This window comes from Aquila chrysaetos, chromosome 16 (genome assembly GCF_900496995.4).
Source record: "Aquila chrysaetos chrysaetos chromosome 16, bAquChr1.4, whole genome shotgun sequence".
In the NCBI taxonomy this organism is placed as follows: Eukaryota; Metazoa; Chordata; class Aves; order Accipitriformes; family Accipitridae; genus Aquila; species Aquila chrysaetos.
In genome coordinates, this window is record NC_044019.1 from 17,671,107 (window position 1) to 17,688,144 (window position 17,038).

At 35.4% G+C, this 17,038-nt stretch overlaps 1 protein-coding gene across 9 annotated transcripts in view; it reads left to right on the forward strand.

Annotated features, from left to right (window-relative positions):
• The window catches only part of ZNF143 (zinc finger protein 143), a 50,832-nt gene that overhangs the window by 10,353 nt on the left and 23,441 nt on the right, over window positions 1-17,038 (forward strand). For 8 of the 9 annotated variants that reach the window (XR_003926842.2, XR_003926848.2, XR_003926849.2 and 5 more), the window contains exons 2-9: window positions 3,223-3,353; window positions 4,147-4,239; window positions 4,722-4,805; window positions 5,032-5,112; window positions 6,219-6,415; window positions 10,379-10,453; window positions 14,846-14,965; window positions 15,992-16,067. Coding sequence is in view for 5 of the 9 variants with exons in the window: in XM_030038315.2 (XP_029894175.1) it covers window positions 3,230-3,353; window positions 4,147-4,239; window positions 4,722-4,805; window positions 5,032-5,112; window positions 6,219-6,415; window positions 10,379-10,453; window positions 14,846-14,965; window positions 15,992-16,067 (850 nt within the window). In the remaining 4 variants the exon portion in view is untranslated. The remainder of the gene's footprint in view (window positions 1-3,222; window positions 3,354-4,146; window positions 4,240-4,721; window positions 4,806-5,031; window positions 5,113-6,218; window positions 6,416-10,378; window positions 10,454-14,845; window positions 14,966-15,991; window positions 16,068-17,038) is intronic. The other variant, XM_030038319.2, reaches the window with a different exon arrangement.

Here is a 17,038-nt window from a genome sequence, read left to right on the forward strand (position 1 = left end):
GAGAAAACAGCAACACAGTCTGTGTAAATGACAGCACATGATCGTCCAGATCATCTGGACTAGAGGAAAGTAGTGAACATTCTGCTGTGTGCAGCAGTTCACTCTGGTTTTTTTTTTCAGTGTGTGATAACTATTAATCAGCCACACTACAAGAACAAATACTGTAAAATAATTTAAACAAATACTTTTGCTCCTTTGGACCTTGAATTTATCTTGCATTAGATTTCTTTTTCTTCCAAAATGGCCATTCACCCTTCAAGCAATTGGTTTTGCTCTGACTCTTTCAGGACTTTGCAGTTGTCTGCATTGACTAGCTTCCTCTCTACTTCCCCAAAGTTGAGAAGAAGCATAAGCTCTGGAGGAAGGGCATTTTTCTATTTTGAAGGCAGATAGTATATTAAAGATTATGGGGGCTTCTTAAAAGATACTTTCTCTAAGAGAGGGAATACTCTGAAGTAGACCTGAACTGAAAGGCCCTTGATGTGCAGTCCCTGCTGGATTTGGAATTGTTTCAGAATGCAGTTCTAGTCAAAACCAATGGTTGTGTAGCCTTTCTTCTCCAATGTGTGAAATGGTCTAGCTGCTTTGCAGTCTACTTCCATGAGGTGTCCTGAAAACTGAGTGAATGGAAAACATAGACAATGCAGAACACTGTTAGCAGTTAAGAAGACAGACAACCTCTGTGCACCACTAGCATCTAATACCATAATTACTTAGTTTGACTTGCTACAAGCTGGCAGTTCCTCCAGAGAAGCAGTCCTTGCAAACTGGTCTGGAATAAAACTTTTTTTGGTGCTAGTTTATTTTTTTTTAACTGCATCAGTTTTCTGATTTTATAGGGTAATAGGGAAAGAAATTACTAGTCCAGTCATTAACGTGGAGATGGCAGAGGAAGGAGTTGAACTCGGGATCTCTTATGTCCTAGTACAATTCCTTGTCCCTTAGATTATAGTAGCCAATAAAACTTAGCTATTTCTTCAGAAACATCTAGTATAAATGCAATTTATTCTGGATAGCTGCTCTGCACTGGCTCTTTTTCTGTTGTATTACATGTCTTTGAGAGACCTAATTTTCTACAAAAGCTTCTTTTCTTGAAAAGGGTGCTGGGAACAAGAATTTCCCATCTTCCCTTGGATGTTAAAAAATCTCTCACACCTCTTTTGAATTATATTTTGGTTTCTAGCTTAACTGTATCTTCTTTTTGATGCTCAGAGTTGTTCAAGGTTCAAATTTTCTATTACAAGCCTGTATTTTAATCTCCTTAATGTTCCAGATAGATATGTAGCATTTTAATTCTGGAAGGCATATTTCTTACTGAATTGTGAACTGATCATTAGTAGTGGTTTTTTTCGTACATGGTTTTCAACGTAGTGCATGAAAAAACTTGCCTTTTTTACAGCTTAAAACCTTCCTAAAGCTACCTCTTTCCCTTTCTTTATCAAACTGTATCTATTCCATTAACTGGGCTCTTAACAGTTAACCAAACTGTCAATAATATTCTCATACATGCCAAGGTGATTTAGACTTCAGGTCCAATTTCAGGGAGTAATGTGGGTACTTGGTATAACATCACATTAAAAGTTAGCGGAGCTTGGACTGTAGTGACACATTTGCTTTGTGCACAGCACTCGGTTAAAGCACTTCAGACAGCAAAAGCAGCAGAGCTGCAGCAGCTGGGTGTGGGTCAGCTTTTTCTCTGCTGAGACTAAGAAAACTGATGTAGCTGCCTGCCTCTCTAAGAAATTGAGTCTGGTTTAAAGTCGCTTGGATGTATTTGGAAACTATTACTCGGGTATAATTTTCAACTACTGAATTAGTGTACCAAACCTTTTAAATACTGCAGGCATGCTGGAGTACCTAAATGGTCTAATTTTGCTTTCATTATTCTTTAGTTTTGACATAAGCATGAGTTTCTCAGTGGTCTTTGAGGCCATTGATGAGTTGCTCATTCAAGGGCAGATTTCTGCATTGTAGAGGTAAAAGTAGTTATTCAGAAACATAATCATAAGTAAATTAACCTAGATTATTATTCTCATCCTTGAATTATGGTCATAGAACCATACTAAGATTAAAAGCTTTGATTGTTTAGCTTTGATTGTAACCTTTTTGTGAGATTGTCAAACTACTTCTTGTAAGAAAAACTCTTGACTATCAAGAGATTGGGGTGAGGGGAAAGTTGCTTTAATGCTGAGTAGCCTAGATTGCAATTCCATGTGATTTTTTTTTTTTTCCTTTTTTCTTTCATCCACGTCTAAGTGTATGTTACATTAACTAAAGGGCTTGCAGAACTCAGTGAGTCTTTTTTGGTTGTTTTTTTGTTTGGTTGGTTGGTTTGGTCTGGTTTTTTTTTTCCCTGTGGTGAAAGCCAACATCTGAGTTAGTAGAATGCAATATTATATATTTCCTTTATAGCTTCTTAATCTAGTAATACTGGAAATTAGTAAGAGCCTTTCAGATTCAGTAGACTTCTTAATCTCCCATATTGAAACATGCCTGGGTAAAAAATCAGTATCCAAAGGGATGGCTGTATCTGGTTCTGAGAGATACATATAGAGTTGTGACTGTCACTTACCAATCGCTAACCTGTTGTCTTACTAATGCATTTTATCATGAGATACTTTATTATTTTCAAGGAGGTTTTTTTTATTTTATTTTATTTTTTAAACAGAAACCTTCCTGGAAAGTTTAGGGTAATAGTTGGATCATTCAGTCAGACTTACTAATGAAGTATGTATTTCCCAGTGTGTGATAGGTTCTAAACCTCTTACTGGCACCAGAGAGATGTTTAATTTATAAAGTTAAAGCCCTGCTGTTGTCATGGGTGACCATGGGTGAATTGTCAGCTTTATTTTAATTCTGGGGACAAAAAGATATCATTACTTATACCGTCATTACCACCATTATTCTTTATACATTGGTTGAATAATTCATATTTAACTGAAATCTAAATGTGGTTGATGCACTTCAATTTAGTAACTGCTACCAGAAGTTGTTAGCAGCTTAGTTAATTGAGGTAATAATATTTACCTATTTCAAGTAACTTTTTTTCCTCTGAAGTATTTTCCAGGTAAGTCAATCATTCATTGCATCTTCTTTATGCGGAAGGTAACATAAAATATTTGTAACAGCTGTATAAAATCTAATTAAACTTGAATTGTCTTTAACTAGTTCTGGTCTGTATTTAAATTTTCTATCTATGTTTTGTGAATGCTTTCTTTTTAGGTAGACAATGTTATTAGCTCAGATAAATCGAGACTCTCAGGGAATGACTGAATTTTCTGGAGGAGGAATGGAGGCCCAGCATGTGACTCTTTGTCTAACAGAAGCTGTAGCTGTGCAAGGTGAACCTTCAGGTTAAAATACCTCTACTTTATTGTGTCTTTTCTGTTTGAAATTCAGTTACAATGCTAAAACTTATGTAGTGTGTTCTAAATGAAAAATCTAACAGAAATTATTCTTAGTTAACTGAGATTAAGTTCACTAATTTAATTCTGAAAGGAAATGATCTCTTAATTAAGATAATAGGAGTCTAAATGTGCCAAAATAGGAAATACAAAATCTGACTTTATTCTCACTATAGTTTTGCTGTTTTATACTTTGTAACTTCAGTTTATATCTAAGTATGTATTAAACAAGTTGAGTTTTAAAATAGATTGGTGATCTAGGATTGGTTTAAACTTGATCTTTTCTGACAGCTTCATTATAATTTTATGTGATTAAAAACTTTTTTCCTAAATCTGTGTTTTACTCTAAATAGATTTATATATATTAATAACAGGTAGTAGTGTACAAAACAAAATTATCAATACAAGTATATGTATCATTATTTCACTGTTGACACTCATAAGCTAATTAATATTTCTCCTAAAACCTCAGCTTTGTAGTTATTTATTCAGTGACATTGGAACTTTTTTAGTTAAGGAAAATAACATTCTAGCTGTCATGTTTACAGACCAAAATGTTGAACATATGACCCTAGTATGTGTTCAATGTTCAGAAACCAGAAGGCAAGTAAGAACTGTTTCCTATTATTATTTCTGAAATCATTATGCTTTAACGGGTTGTAATCATTTATGGAGGTGGTTAAGTTGTGATTTTTAGGGTTTGATGCTGGTAATAGTGAATATGAACTTTTTTCCTTGCTAGATGGTGACAACTTAGAAAACATGGAAGGTGTAAGTTTGCAAGCAGTTACCCTTGCTGATGGCTCCACTGCTTACATACAGCACAATTCTAAAGGTAAGTAAATGACTAGAAGCTGACTGGTATTGAAATCGTATTCCCCTTTTTAACCCTGTCTTTGGATTCTAAACCCCTTTGGATTGTAAAGTCAGGCAAAATCTGTACAATGTTTATGAAGTTCCCATTCCAGCTGGGAATTACAGTAACACTATAAAATAAATATTTATTTCTGCTACTAATAAGATGCCAGTATCAAATGGAGAACATAAGTCAATCAGAAGTGAGATGATCTTTACACTTCAAACCCAAATATCAACATCATGACTACTGGATAGGACATCAGGCCTTTTCTATTTTTTTTAATCCCAGAATTTTTAAACCTCTGTATAGTTATACTGTGCTTACTCTTTACCAAACATTATTTCTCAGTGATATTTTATTGACATTTTAATCCAGAAAGTATCAACTGTGTGTTTAAACTGTGATGTGTTATACAGTTATACAGAATGTTTTTTAAGAATTCTAATTGTGTGTTTCAGATGGTAAATTAATGGATGGCCAAGTGATTCAATTAGAAGATGGTTCTGCTGCTTATGTTCAACATGTACCCATGCCTAAAAGCAGTAAGTGTAATAATACAAGAAATATATTCTATAATAATGTATTACTGGTAAATATTGATACTAAGTAATTAACGGTCATTATAATAGCTTGATTTCTTATTTTAATGGAAATAGTCTTGAAGAGATCCTAGGTATTTTGTAATCCTAGGTATTTAGTGTTTAATATTTCCAATTAATGGATTTTTCATACTATTGTTGAAGCATTGTAATTCTTTCTTCCGAACAGGGGACAGCTTGCGTCTGGAAGATGGACAAGCAGTTCAGCTGGAAGATGGAACTACAGCATTTATTCATCACACTTCGAAAGGTAATTTTTTTTTTGAAGTGTGATTTATTATATTAGAGTTCAACAGAACTTCAGCAGTATAAAATATGGTACTCTTTTTAGACTATGATGTCATTTAGTGTGATTCCCAATGTAGATTACTTGTTGCTTTTACTTTGTGACATCTGGAAATTGTTGAAATGAGACTGGTTCTGTTCCTTATTTGGGCCTCATATAACAGTTATAAACAGAATCAAAACCAGTGTGTTTCACTTTTTTTTAGCCCAGGATCACATTAAAGTAGGTATATGTCATGTTAGTAGAGAATGGAAGCCTTATATAGATTTCAGCAACAATTGCATGTGAAAATGAGAAAGCAGGTAAGAATCAATCAATCAATCCCTCTCGAGCTAAAGAATGTAGTGATTGACTTAAATTTTAAAGATCATGCTATTGATGATTTTGCCATTAGGTGGTAGGGCAGAAAACATGACAGCTGACAGTCAAGAATGCAGACGTAAAGAATGCAGACATATTTATTTTAAATGCTAACTTAGATTTCTGCGGAAGATGATTACACTAGTCTTGGAAATAGTACTACTTCTCTACAAAAAGTTAAGTAAATATTTTAAGTCTGTTTAAACTAGAGTGACAAGAATTACATTCTGTAATCAGCAATACTGAGAGAATATAATAAAGAATTCCTTTCTTAAACACATAACATATAGGGTGACTTTTCTTTTGCATATTTGTGTGGTTCTGTTCTTAAAATGATCAGATCTATGAATTCTAAAATCTGAAGTATTGACATCAGTACATGTGTTAATTATTTTCATTTTATTATGAGTGAATATGAAATGGAAAGCATATTTGTGTTCCTAGTTTCCTTTGTAAATGAAGCTAGACCAATATAAAAATGGTTTTGCACTTTTGTAAGTGTGCAGAAATAAAGTTATGGGAGGTGTTGTCTTGGAAAAAAAATTCATCAGTGCTATTCATAGTAATATTTCAAGTGTTTATGTTTCTCATATATTTCATACATATATATGACTTCAGGAGACATTTCGTGAACTGCAGTAGTTTCTCATGTAACTTGCAGACATTGCTATTCCTTTTCTTTAATAACACTTTGTAATATTATTTCTCAGACAGTTATGACCAGAGTGCATTACAAGCAGTCCAGCTGGAGGATGGAACTACTGCCTACATTCACCACACAGTGCAAATGCCACAGTCAGATACCATTTTAGCTATTCAAGCTGATGGCACAGTAGCAGGTCTTCACACAGGAGATGCTGCCATTGACCCAGATACCATCAGTGCTTTGGAACAATATGCAGCCAAGGTATACTGAAAGACATTTTCTCTATCCATAATGTTTTAATGTAGCATCACAAGATACTTGGCAGCAAAAGCCAACTGTGATCCAAGAATTAAAATGATAATTAAGAGAGTCTTCAGACTCTTAGAAGAGAGAACACCAAATTGTCATGACAGTGCTTCACTATCATGGGCAGCTCTAATGTGTCGTGGTGCATAAAAAGAACAAAAGATTGAACGCTGAAATGTCAGACTGATTTGGAAAGTGATTTAGACAACTAAGTAATAATTTTCTCTAAAATATAGTATTGGAAAGGAGCCCTTGAGAGGACACTGTTTGGAAAGAAGGGCAAAGTGAAATTATTCTTATTCAGGCACTACTGCTGGATTTTTATTTTTTGATTTTTTTCCTGTATTGAGAAGAGTAGAGCCTGCTGTATTGGGCAAGGACAATGCATGGTATGAAGTGTAAAATAGACAATTAGGCAATTATTGAGTTTGGAAAACACTTCTTTGATCCATACTTTCAATAGTAAAATGTAGTATGATGCTTAAGATTCATGTTGTCCACTTTACTGGACTTCTGTAAAGCATGATGTAAGTGTAATAATGGGCGGTGCAACTTCCATGACTTTATGGTTTAGCAGTGTCCCAGTTGCTGGATGATTACCATCAGCGCTTGTACTGCTCTGGAAAAAGAGTAGAATAAATTTTAAAATCTGTCCTCTAGTGTCACCGAGTTGTCAAATTTTGGGAGAAGGCCAGTTAGGATAATTAAATGGCTTATACACTATTCTTTCCATTATGCTTCTGTCTATTACAATTGAGAGATCCTAAGAGAGCCAGTCAGATTGTGTTGTGTTTGGCTATGCCTTAACATTTCATAAAATAAAAGGTCATTCAAGGTTAGTTGAGCTGTAGTGACAAGCTTTTACACATTCCCTAGATACTGTTTAATTTAGGTTTAAATCAATCATAACTTTGTCCTTCTTAACAAGGAGCTATATTAATCATAATTTAAGTTTCTGTTTTGAGAAGGTGAAGAAGAAACAGAAGAAATGCAAATATAAATAAATTTGCATTTTTGTCCTATTTATCTCAACATGTATTTTTTAATTCTGTAATGTGAATTTGTTTTCTGTAGAGTACTTGTGTGTGTCTAGGAAAAATTCTATTTATTTTCTTCAAGCTTTCATCTCAGAACCTTATTCTGAAAGGTACTGCTAGAACCTCTCAGGGAAAGTCAGTAGAAGTGAGTTTCCAAGTCTTGCACCTGTTTTATGTACTAAATAATAGCTCAATCGTCACAACCCTGTCTTTCTCTTAAAAGGAGAAATGTGGTTTTGTGATTCTACTCCATGTCCGTGTACGTTTCATAGTGAGGCAATGTATACTTTTCATAGCAGCTGGTATAGGAACCTTGAAAAAGGTACAGGAAGGGGCAACAATGATGACATGAAATACATGAGGTAAGTATATGATAGAATTTTATAAAATTTTAAGTGGCACAAAGAAGAGTAGTGACTTGTCATTGTCTTTACCAGTGTAAGAACTGGGAAACAGCAGATGAAACTGTCAGGTGACAGGTTCTAGAAAAGCAAGGGAAAAATACTATTTCCAACAGCACAAAGTTAAGCCATGGCACTGCTTGCAGGATGTTGTGGATGCTAATACATCCCTGGATTCGAAGAGTAATTAGATAAATTCATAGAAGAAAAATGTATCCAGGGCTATTAGATAGGAACATGTGACTTCTAGTTCAGGAAGTTCCTAAGCCACAAATTGCTTGGAGGTTGGAGAATATTTCTGGGAATGTATCACTATGTGCTTGGCCTGTTCCTTTTGTTTTCTTTAGCATCTGTTACTGGCTGCTGTTGGAAACAAAATGGTACACTAGATTGACCTTTAGATTGATTCAGTATAGGTGTTCTTATGTTCTTAATTGAAGGCAGACTAAAGATTTATTTAGAATCTGAGACAGTCTTTTAGGAGGAACTCAAAGATCTTCCTTGGAATCGTTCCAGAATTCTCCCAATACTGCAAAAAAGAGGTTTAAAATTGGGTGTCTTGCTTTTTTTGTTAACTTTGAAGGTTTTCTCTTCAAAACTTAACAGGGCAAAGAAAATTTTAAAGGTGGATTTGGAGAATGGTGGTGGTTCTCTGTTCCCCTGTCCTACATAACGGGCAGAAATAGCAAAGATCAGTAGCCTGCCCAAGATCAGTGTAGAAATTCTGTAAGAGAGTTCATACAGAGAGATCCAAGAAGACTACAGAGAAGCTCACTGGAAGTGGTGGAACATGTACATTTTTCACTGTCCCTTGCTTCTGCTTTAGGCATAGTACTACTTTACCGTATCTTGCAGAGTACATGCAAAGACTTAACTAGAGTCCTCTTAATTTTGGGCTAAGTCAATGCCACCTTCCTCCCAAAGCAACCAAGGAAAAAAGACGACATTGGTCTCAGTGAACATAAAGTCAGAAGATATGTAATGGAATTGTGAAGAGGTTACAACACATACTTTTTCTTCCATAAGCTGTTTTCCTGCAACATCCCAGCTACTGGAAAAGTACATACAGTTCCTGGGATTTGTGTATGTCTACACATACGCATGCACATTCTGTTTGGATCATTTGTTTCCAGTGGCACTGATGAACTTGAATTTCATGTCAGTAGTTCCTTTCTTAACCAACAACAGGAGGTTCAGGATGAAGTGATTCAAGTCTCCTTTCTGTGCAGGTTCTCTCCCCTCCCTTCAAAAATTCTGCAGGAGAAGGTCCCAAAATGGCTATTGTTTCCTTCAAAAATAACCACCCGAGAATTACCTGCTTGCAGACTCTCTTTGCAGTCTCTCTGTAATGTAAACTTGCATCTGCTTGGGCACTTTTCTCTTCGCAGTTTTAGCTTAAAGTTGCCAAAAGTATATTGCTCACAATCATCTAATTTAGAAAGATAGTACAGTCTGAAAACCTTTTATGGGATAAGTTCATCTTTAGTCTCCAAGCGAAATGTTGGTAGCTGATGCTTTGAGCAAGATAGTTCCCACAACCGTTAACATTCTCAGGAGCCTGCTATGACCCCCTAGTGAAAGGCCATAAGCATACCAGCTGAGACAGGGTTCCTGCCAAACTATTTTAGAGAAGAAAAAAAATCACTTAGGCTAGATTTAGGTGCAGCAATCTCAGCCTTGAGTGTAATGGATGCAGAGAGTATTGTGAATGCCTGTGCTCAATACAGAGGCAATTAAGGAATTGGAAACTACGTAAACTATACTTTAAATTAGTTTTTTCTGCAGTGACTAATAAGATGTTGTTCTTTGAGTTGATGTATGTGAGAGTTTGTTTTTTTTTTTAACTGGGCAATTATTTTTATTTAAATAAAATTTTCAAATTAACATCTAATACTCTTTCAGATATTTTTATAAGCTCCTTGGAAAGCAGCAATACCTTTCTCCTCCTGTAGACTGTTTTTAAAAATAAACCTGTGGAGCAATACACAAGTCTTTGCTTAGCTGTTGTAATTTGACTATTTCGAATTGAGATGTAACACATTGTCTTAGGTATTTTGATTCCAAAGGAGTCCTGCTGGTCAAAACAAGTAAATTCTGCTTAACAGGGAGTGAGAGATACATCCCTATTATAAAAGAAGTCAACATTTTCTTTTTTTTTTTTCCTGTCAGAACTCAGTATTGTTAAATTTATGAATTTATTTTAATACTTTTGCCAGTCTGTTAATTTAACATACTTGGTTCTTGCAGTCTTTCCTACCTTGTTTTAATACAACTTTGAGGTACTCACTTTACCTATTCTATAATGCAGGTGCTACGAGTGGTGATTTTCATGTAAGCTAGTGTACTATAGGATAACCATGTTTCAAGAGGGAGCTAGAGAGCTATGAAATAATAAGCCCTCAGGAACTGTCTGTAACCTGTTTTTCAGATGAATAAAAATAACCTGTAAATGTTTTTCCCATTTCAATTTCATTTTTCAGGTGTCTATTGATGGAAATGACAGTGTTAGTGGCACAGGAATGATAGGTGAAAATGAACAAGATAAAAAAATGCAGGTATGTAGCCCAATACAAAATAATTTCTGTTTCTCCTGTTTTCTCTGCCCAGGAACATGCATGCTAGGTAGTCCTGTGCAGCCAAGAACTAGGGTCTGCTAGATCTCAAACCTATACAGATAGGTCATATTTCTCACTTTGTACAAGATCATTTCACAGGATTTTAAAAAGGTCTTCTAATACTTACTGTTTTCTGGGTTTTTTCTGTTAAAAGGTAATTAAAAATTATGTTGGATTTCTAAGATTCTTTCAAGCTGACCTGAGTTTTTCATCAGTAAGGGTCCAAGTATTTCAGAAGTTCTTTTCCAGAGAATGAACTAACTTCTTATAGTCCTTAATTGAGTCAGCATTCCTTCTGCTTTAATGAATTATTTTCTTCTCAGGAGAGACAATTCCAGGCATATGTCTGGAACTGTTCTCTCTTTGGTGACTTATTTTGATTCCACTTGCCCTGTTAGAGTCCCTGACTTTTATTGTGGGTTTTGTAAGTAATCAGTAGATAAGAGCATTGCTCCTATTGTGAATGCTTAAAAAAGCAGAAAAATACTTCCATTTCTTTTTCTGTATTCATGTTGTTAGTACGTAGAAATAGGAAAACCTTTTCAATGTGAAAATATTAACCTAAAAGATCAAAGGGTAATGGAAGATACAGCTGCAACCTATTAAGTTTCAAACTTAATCTGTAAAATTATGTAAGGAGAATGGTATTTGTCATTGTAACATATTTTATTAAAGGAAAAGACAAACCAAAACGTATTCTGGGCTTCAAAGAATTTTGACCAACAACAAACATCATAATAAAACCTCAATACCCTCACATGTTCAAAGGACAAAATTAAAAACGGAAAAGTCGTTGCATTGAGAAAGGTTTGGTCAGAGAAGCCCTGTTTTTCCTTTGTGTTTAATTTACGAGATAATGAACTAGCCAAGGAGGAAAAATATCTTCCAAGGTAAAATACAGTATCTGTGAAAGGAAGAATTATAGGCTCACCTCTGACATTTACCTCAAAATTCTCTATTATTAATTTTTTTAAAAGCCAGGTTCCACAATATTTAGTCACAGACACTCCACTGTTGCCTGTGTGGCATGACCGTGAAAGGAGAGAATAGCTAATACATGCGTTATTTATGGTATTGGAATATATTTCATAAAATGATCAAGAAATTTAGAGGTTTTGCACACTTGTAGATTGGAATAGGGATACAACTCCAATAAAATGCAAAATTCAAGGACGAGTAAGATAAGATCTTGGTTGTTTACCTGGAAGTAAGAGCATATTAAGCAAAATTACCTATAAGCTGTGTCCAGTTACATGTTGATTTCAGCCTCAGCCCCAAACCAAAGTGAATCTGGAGGTTTTATTTTATACATGTGTGGCAGCATATATGCCATGTGGAAATGTGCCAGTCTTATGGAGCATTATATGTTCCAAACAAAAAAAGATCTGATATTTCAAAAGGTATTGAGGCTTAGTCTCAAATTCTGACCCCTATAAGGTGACTGCAGTTGACCATCTGAAGGGTCCCAAAGCTATCAATTATGTATGAAAATCTTAAAGTTTATATCTTGATTTAAGTAGATACCTACTTGTGACTCATTCTGAAATAATGTATTACTTGGGATAAAATAGTCTCATATTTAGATATAATATTAAATAAGTGTGTATTTATAAACTTCTTAAGCCCACAGGTAACACAAGAACAGAACAGATGTCATGCTGCTAAGTAGTCATTCAAACTTGCATGTGGTTAGGTTTTTCACCAAAGAAAAAAGCAGAAAACCTTTTTGTGATTGCTACACGTGAAAATAAAGGACTACGTGTGCCCAAATGGATGTCACACGCTATTCTGTTTCAAACCTGCCATACCCATCTGTTCATAATAAAAGCAGAATCATATGACTGAAATTTGTACATATACAATATAAAAATCTTATCTGAGATCTTTGTTACCTTTTTTGTTTTCCTGTGTTACCTGTCTGAACTCAGGATGCATTTGTGATTTCTTTTTAAATTAGTTTTTTTTTTTTTAATTTATTTTGTCTATTTAAAAGTATTTTGAAGTACACAATTCCTCTCAACAAGTTTTGCATTATTATAAAGGTGCTTCAGTTGTGATGTTCTTCTGATTTTGTGCCTCCTAACATCTGAATTTTTTTAGTTTCTTTAGAGTATATTGTCTTCTAAGAACAGTAATTTTAATACTGTATCTGTCCTTGTTGAATGATAATACTAACTGAATTCTTTATAATCCTCAAGTCATACTAATGAATGTATTGTGAAGAAATACATACTTCTGCACTGCACACAGTTGAACAAACAAATGCTCATGATGTTCAATTGATTTTTTCCTAAGTGTTCTGTTTGTTTTATTCCCCCCCGCTCTTTGTATCAATCTTAATATTGGTAAAATTATGTCTGGTTATTTCCTTACAGATATTAGCACATTGATTATAGAACTGTTTTAATTTTCTTTTAAACTTTGGCATACTTCAGCTTTATAGCAGATCTTAACAACTATATACATATTTTTATATGCTGAAACAACAAAGAAATAACTAGCAGATTTACTGATAGAAAAAACAAATCAATGCTTAAGTGCAGGTGCTCAACCAAGCGTCGTCTTCATGATCCTTAATGTATTAAAGTGAATTCTGTGATTCATGGTATCATAGGTTAAACAACAGCATTAGTAATGGGTTTCTTGATTCATGAGGTTGTTTTTCTTCATGGTTCCAGAGAAGCTTTTCTGAAGTGGTGGATTTGTACATTTCAGTTGATTAAAAATGTCGTATTCAACTTTGCATCTTTAGTCTTAAGAACAGTCTGAAGGTAACAGGGGCATCCTCCCTGAAGAATCTGTAGGAAAGTTTTTCTCAATCAAATTTCTGATCTATATGAATGAGGAATTAGAGGTCTATGTGGAGTTGCAGGGCTACAGTCTTGTTGGGATGAGGGGCATGTGGTGGGATAGTTCAGATGACTGGAGTGCTGTGATGGATGGATACAGGCTCTTTAATAAGGCCAGGCAGGGAAGGAGAGGAGGGGCAGCTGCCCTTCATGTGAGAACAGCAGGACCGCACAGGACTCTGCTGTGGGATGGGTGATGAACCAGTCAAGAGCCAAAGGGTCAGAATTAGCTGGCAGACCAGTGTGGGTGGTGGTGTGGTAGCTGTCTGCTACAGAGTGCCTGATCAGGAAGACGGTGAGGTCTTCTTCAGACAACTGGAAGAAGCCTCATGTTCACAGGCCCAGGTCCTCATGGGGAATTTTAACCCCCTTGATATCTGCTGGAAGAGCATCATAACAGGGCACATGAAATCCAGGAGGTTTCTGGAGTTCAGGTATGGCAAATGGCAATTGGCAACCTAAAGCAGGCTATTGAGCAGCTGGCAAGGCAAGACACTTTGCTGGACTTATACTTACCAGGAAGAATTAGTTGGGCATGTGGAGGCTGGTGGTAGCCTTCAGGAGTCTCCCTTGTTAGAGATACTCAGAACCCATCTCATACTGCTGCGAGCAACCTGCTGCAGCTGATCCTGCTTTGAGCAGTGGGTGTTGGACTAGAGGCTCTCCAGAGGTGCCTGCCCACCTCATCCATTCTGTGAAATGTTCTTTTGACAATTCAGAATAGAATTGGATCCATAAGAAAAGGGGGGTGGTTTAAAAGAAGGATAGACCTTTTAAAATAGTCTTGATTACTTTGCATATAGTTGTATCAAAATGTTTACATTTGGGTTTCTCCCTTTCTTCAGTCTGTATGAATGTTTCTTGCATATTAGTGTATGAAGAAGCCTTTAAAAGGGGTTTAAGTTGCATCGCAAAGCTATTTGTATATTTTCCTGTTGTGTCATGTCAGAAAGGAGAGTAGAACTTAGCTCAAATTGCTCCAATTAGTTTGATCAAAACACATGCATCACTGACAAAGTACAAAATGCTTTCCTTCATTTTCAAAAAGTGCTCATTATAAATGCATTTAATTATTGTTTGGCCTTTGCATGAACTTATCTTTTAAGGTGGTCTGATTTATGGCTAATCTCCCTTAGGAATGGATCCAGCGCCTTAGATGTAATCTAAACCTCTTCTGTCTGCTAATTTGGTCATTTTACCACTGGGTTTATATTTCAAATTATTTTGTCTTTGTTGTTATTTGGCTAATTAATACATATATTTAAATTTGCTAGCTACAAGTGAATACATTTTCCTTTCATCAGAACTTATGCTTTTTAGTTATTTATTTTTAGTTTATTTATTGAGGACTAAGAAATACATGGCATAGCAAAGAGAGACAAAAGAAACCTGTCACAATCAGCTCTGGCTTGGTGGCAAAACAAAGTGTGTGACTTTTCTGATCCATTGTGGGGGTTTTTTTTAATTTTATCTTTTTTTTAAGATTGTCTTGCAAGGACATGGAACAAGAGTGACTGCAAAATCTCAGCAGAGTGGAGAGAAAGCCTTTCGCTGTGATTACGATGGCTGTGGAAAACTGTACACAACAGCTCACCATCTTAAGGTGATGAGATGTAAAATGAGCACTGTTACTTCGCAGGCATGATTTTTTTTGTCAGATTATGTGGTTAAAAGTAACAAATTAACAGAGCACCAGTTGCAATGGTGCTGTTTTGTCAAATGTTTATTGGGTTGATTTTAGAATAATTGGTTGTCCCAGGTGCTCAGCTGATTTTGCTTAGTGTTTTGGATATATGCGGGTGAGGGATCATGTTGGGCTTCTATATTGCCAGCATGTAAGAAATCTCTTGCTGAGATAGTTTCTACCAGCAGTGTCACAGAAATACTGAAATCCAGTGTTCACTTTATCTACTTTACATGTATGTGTGATCGTGCAAAAATTCCAATTTTTGAAAGATTTTACCATCATAATACAAAGTCTACCTCTTCAAAAAATCTAACATTCAAAGTGAAAAGCTGGAACATCTTTTCTTTACAGGTGGCAACTCCTTAATTCTCTTCCTTTTTTAAATTAAGTAAAGGAATTACTGAAACAGTAAGGGTGTAGAGCTGTTCACATTGCAGCTTAGGCTGTGATGATCACTTGCCGATGAGGTAAACTCCTTGCAGTGCTGCTGTGTCTCTGACAAAACGCTCTGGAGTCAGTGAGTAATTGATTCTATGGATCATGTGTTAAGATGGTGTCCTTGCTGTAGAGGTTCCATGCAATATAAGAGGATCATTAGAAGCACTTGGCGGAGTAAAAAATCAGATAGTGGGCTCTGAGGCATGTTTACATACTGTCTTTAATGTAGTTGCATGATGGCAACTCTGCGTGTATTTACAGAAATGGTTTTTGCAAAACAACCTGAAAGGATCGGGTTAGACCTTGGAAGGAGACATCTTTAGTTTTAGGGAAAACATTGTTACCATATTTCATTATTTTTTTTAACACCAATTTAAAAAGAAGACACTTGAATGTGAATCTTAGGAAGAGAATTAAAACATTGTCATAGAGAATGAACTGTTTCTGTGTTGAAGTAATCAGATACAACATTTCATTAAGTCAGTGTATTGGATGTCTTAACAGGTGCATGAAAGGTCACACACAGGAGACAGACCATATCAGTGTGAACATCCTGGATGTGGCAAAGCCTTTGCGACAGGTAATCTTTTGTAGACTAGCTCCTCCTGCTTGTTAGTGTTTGTATAAAGTAAGTTTTTAATATTGCCTTTTTTAAACTGCTAAGTAAATAACTTGGGAGAACTGCAAAAAAAAAAGTCATCATTGCAGCTAGCGTAGCATATAGAAAGGACAGAGGATTTAATTACTGAAGGAGGAATGAGGTGAAACACTTGACACTTTCCCTTGCTCTTCACCTGTCATGCTACAGTCAGATTTTATGTTGAAAAAATAGGCCTTTCTTGACATGAAACTAATAGTATAGGTTAAATGAGGTGATAATAAAAAGCCAAACCTGTTGGCTAGAGGTAAATACCTGATCTCCTGTTCCAAATTTGAAAGGAACTTTGATGGAAGATGGTGTTTTAAGTGTTCTTTATTGAATTTGTATCGGAGTGACATTTCTCATGAAGTGACATTGCTCTACGTTTTGTACAGAATACTCTGTTCGTAAATTATGCTCTCCCTGAGATTGAATTTGATCATGGAAAATGCAGTTATGAAGAATGAAACATGGAAGAAAGTGAAAGAGCAAAACTTGTTTCAGATTTTATTCTTTTACTTTGAATGTAAATTAGTATGATGCTTAGAAAAGTTAGGCTCTATTTTTTTTTTAAACCTATAGTCTTTTTAAAGTAACTTCATCTGATCTAATGCATTTAATACTGTTTCTTTGAATAGAAACAAGCAAAAGAAATGCTGATGAGAAAGGTCAAAAGGGAAACAACCACACTTAAAGGGTTGCACCTAAGTTTAATTGCATAGAGTTTATGAAGGGATTTCAAAACTACAGAATGAAATAGGCTCTTCCCTTGCAACAGTCTGATGTATGGCTATAAACAGCTGTTTGTCTATTAATACCATATTTTTGGTCAGAGCCATTGTACCACTGTAGTTCAGCAATCCTCGATAAAGTTCATTCTAAGTACTGAATGCTCTCTGTTTAAATATTAA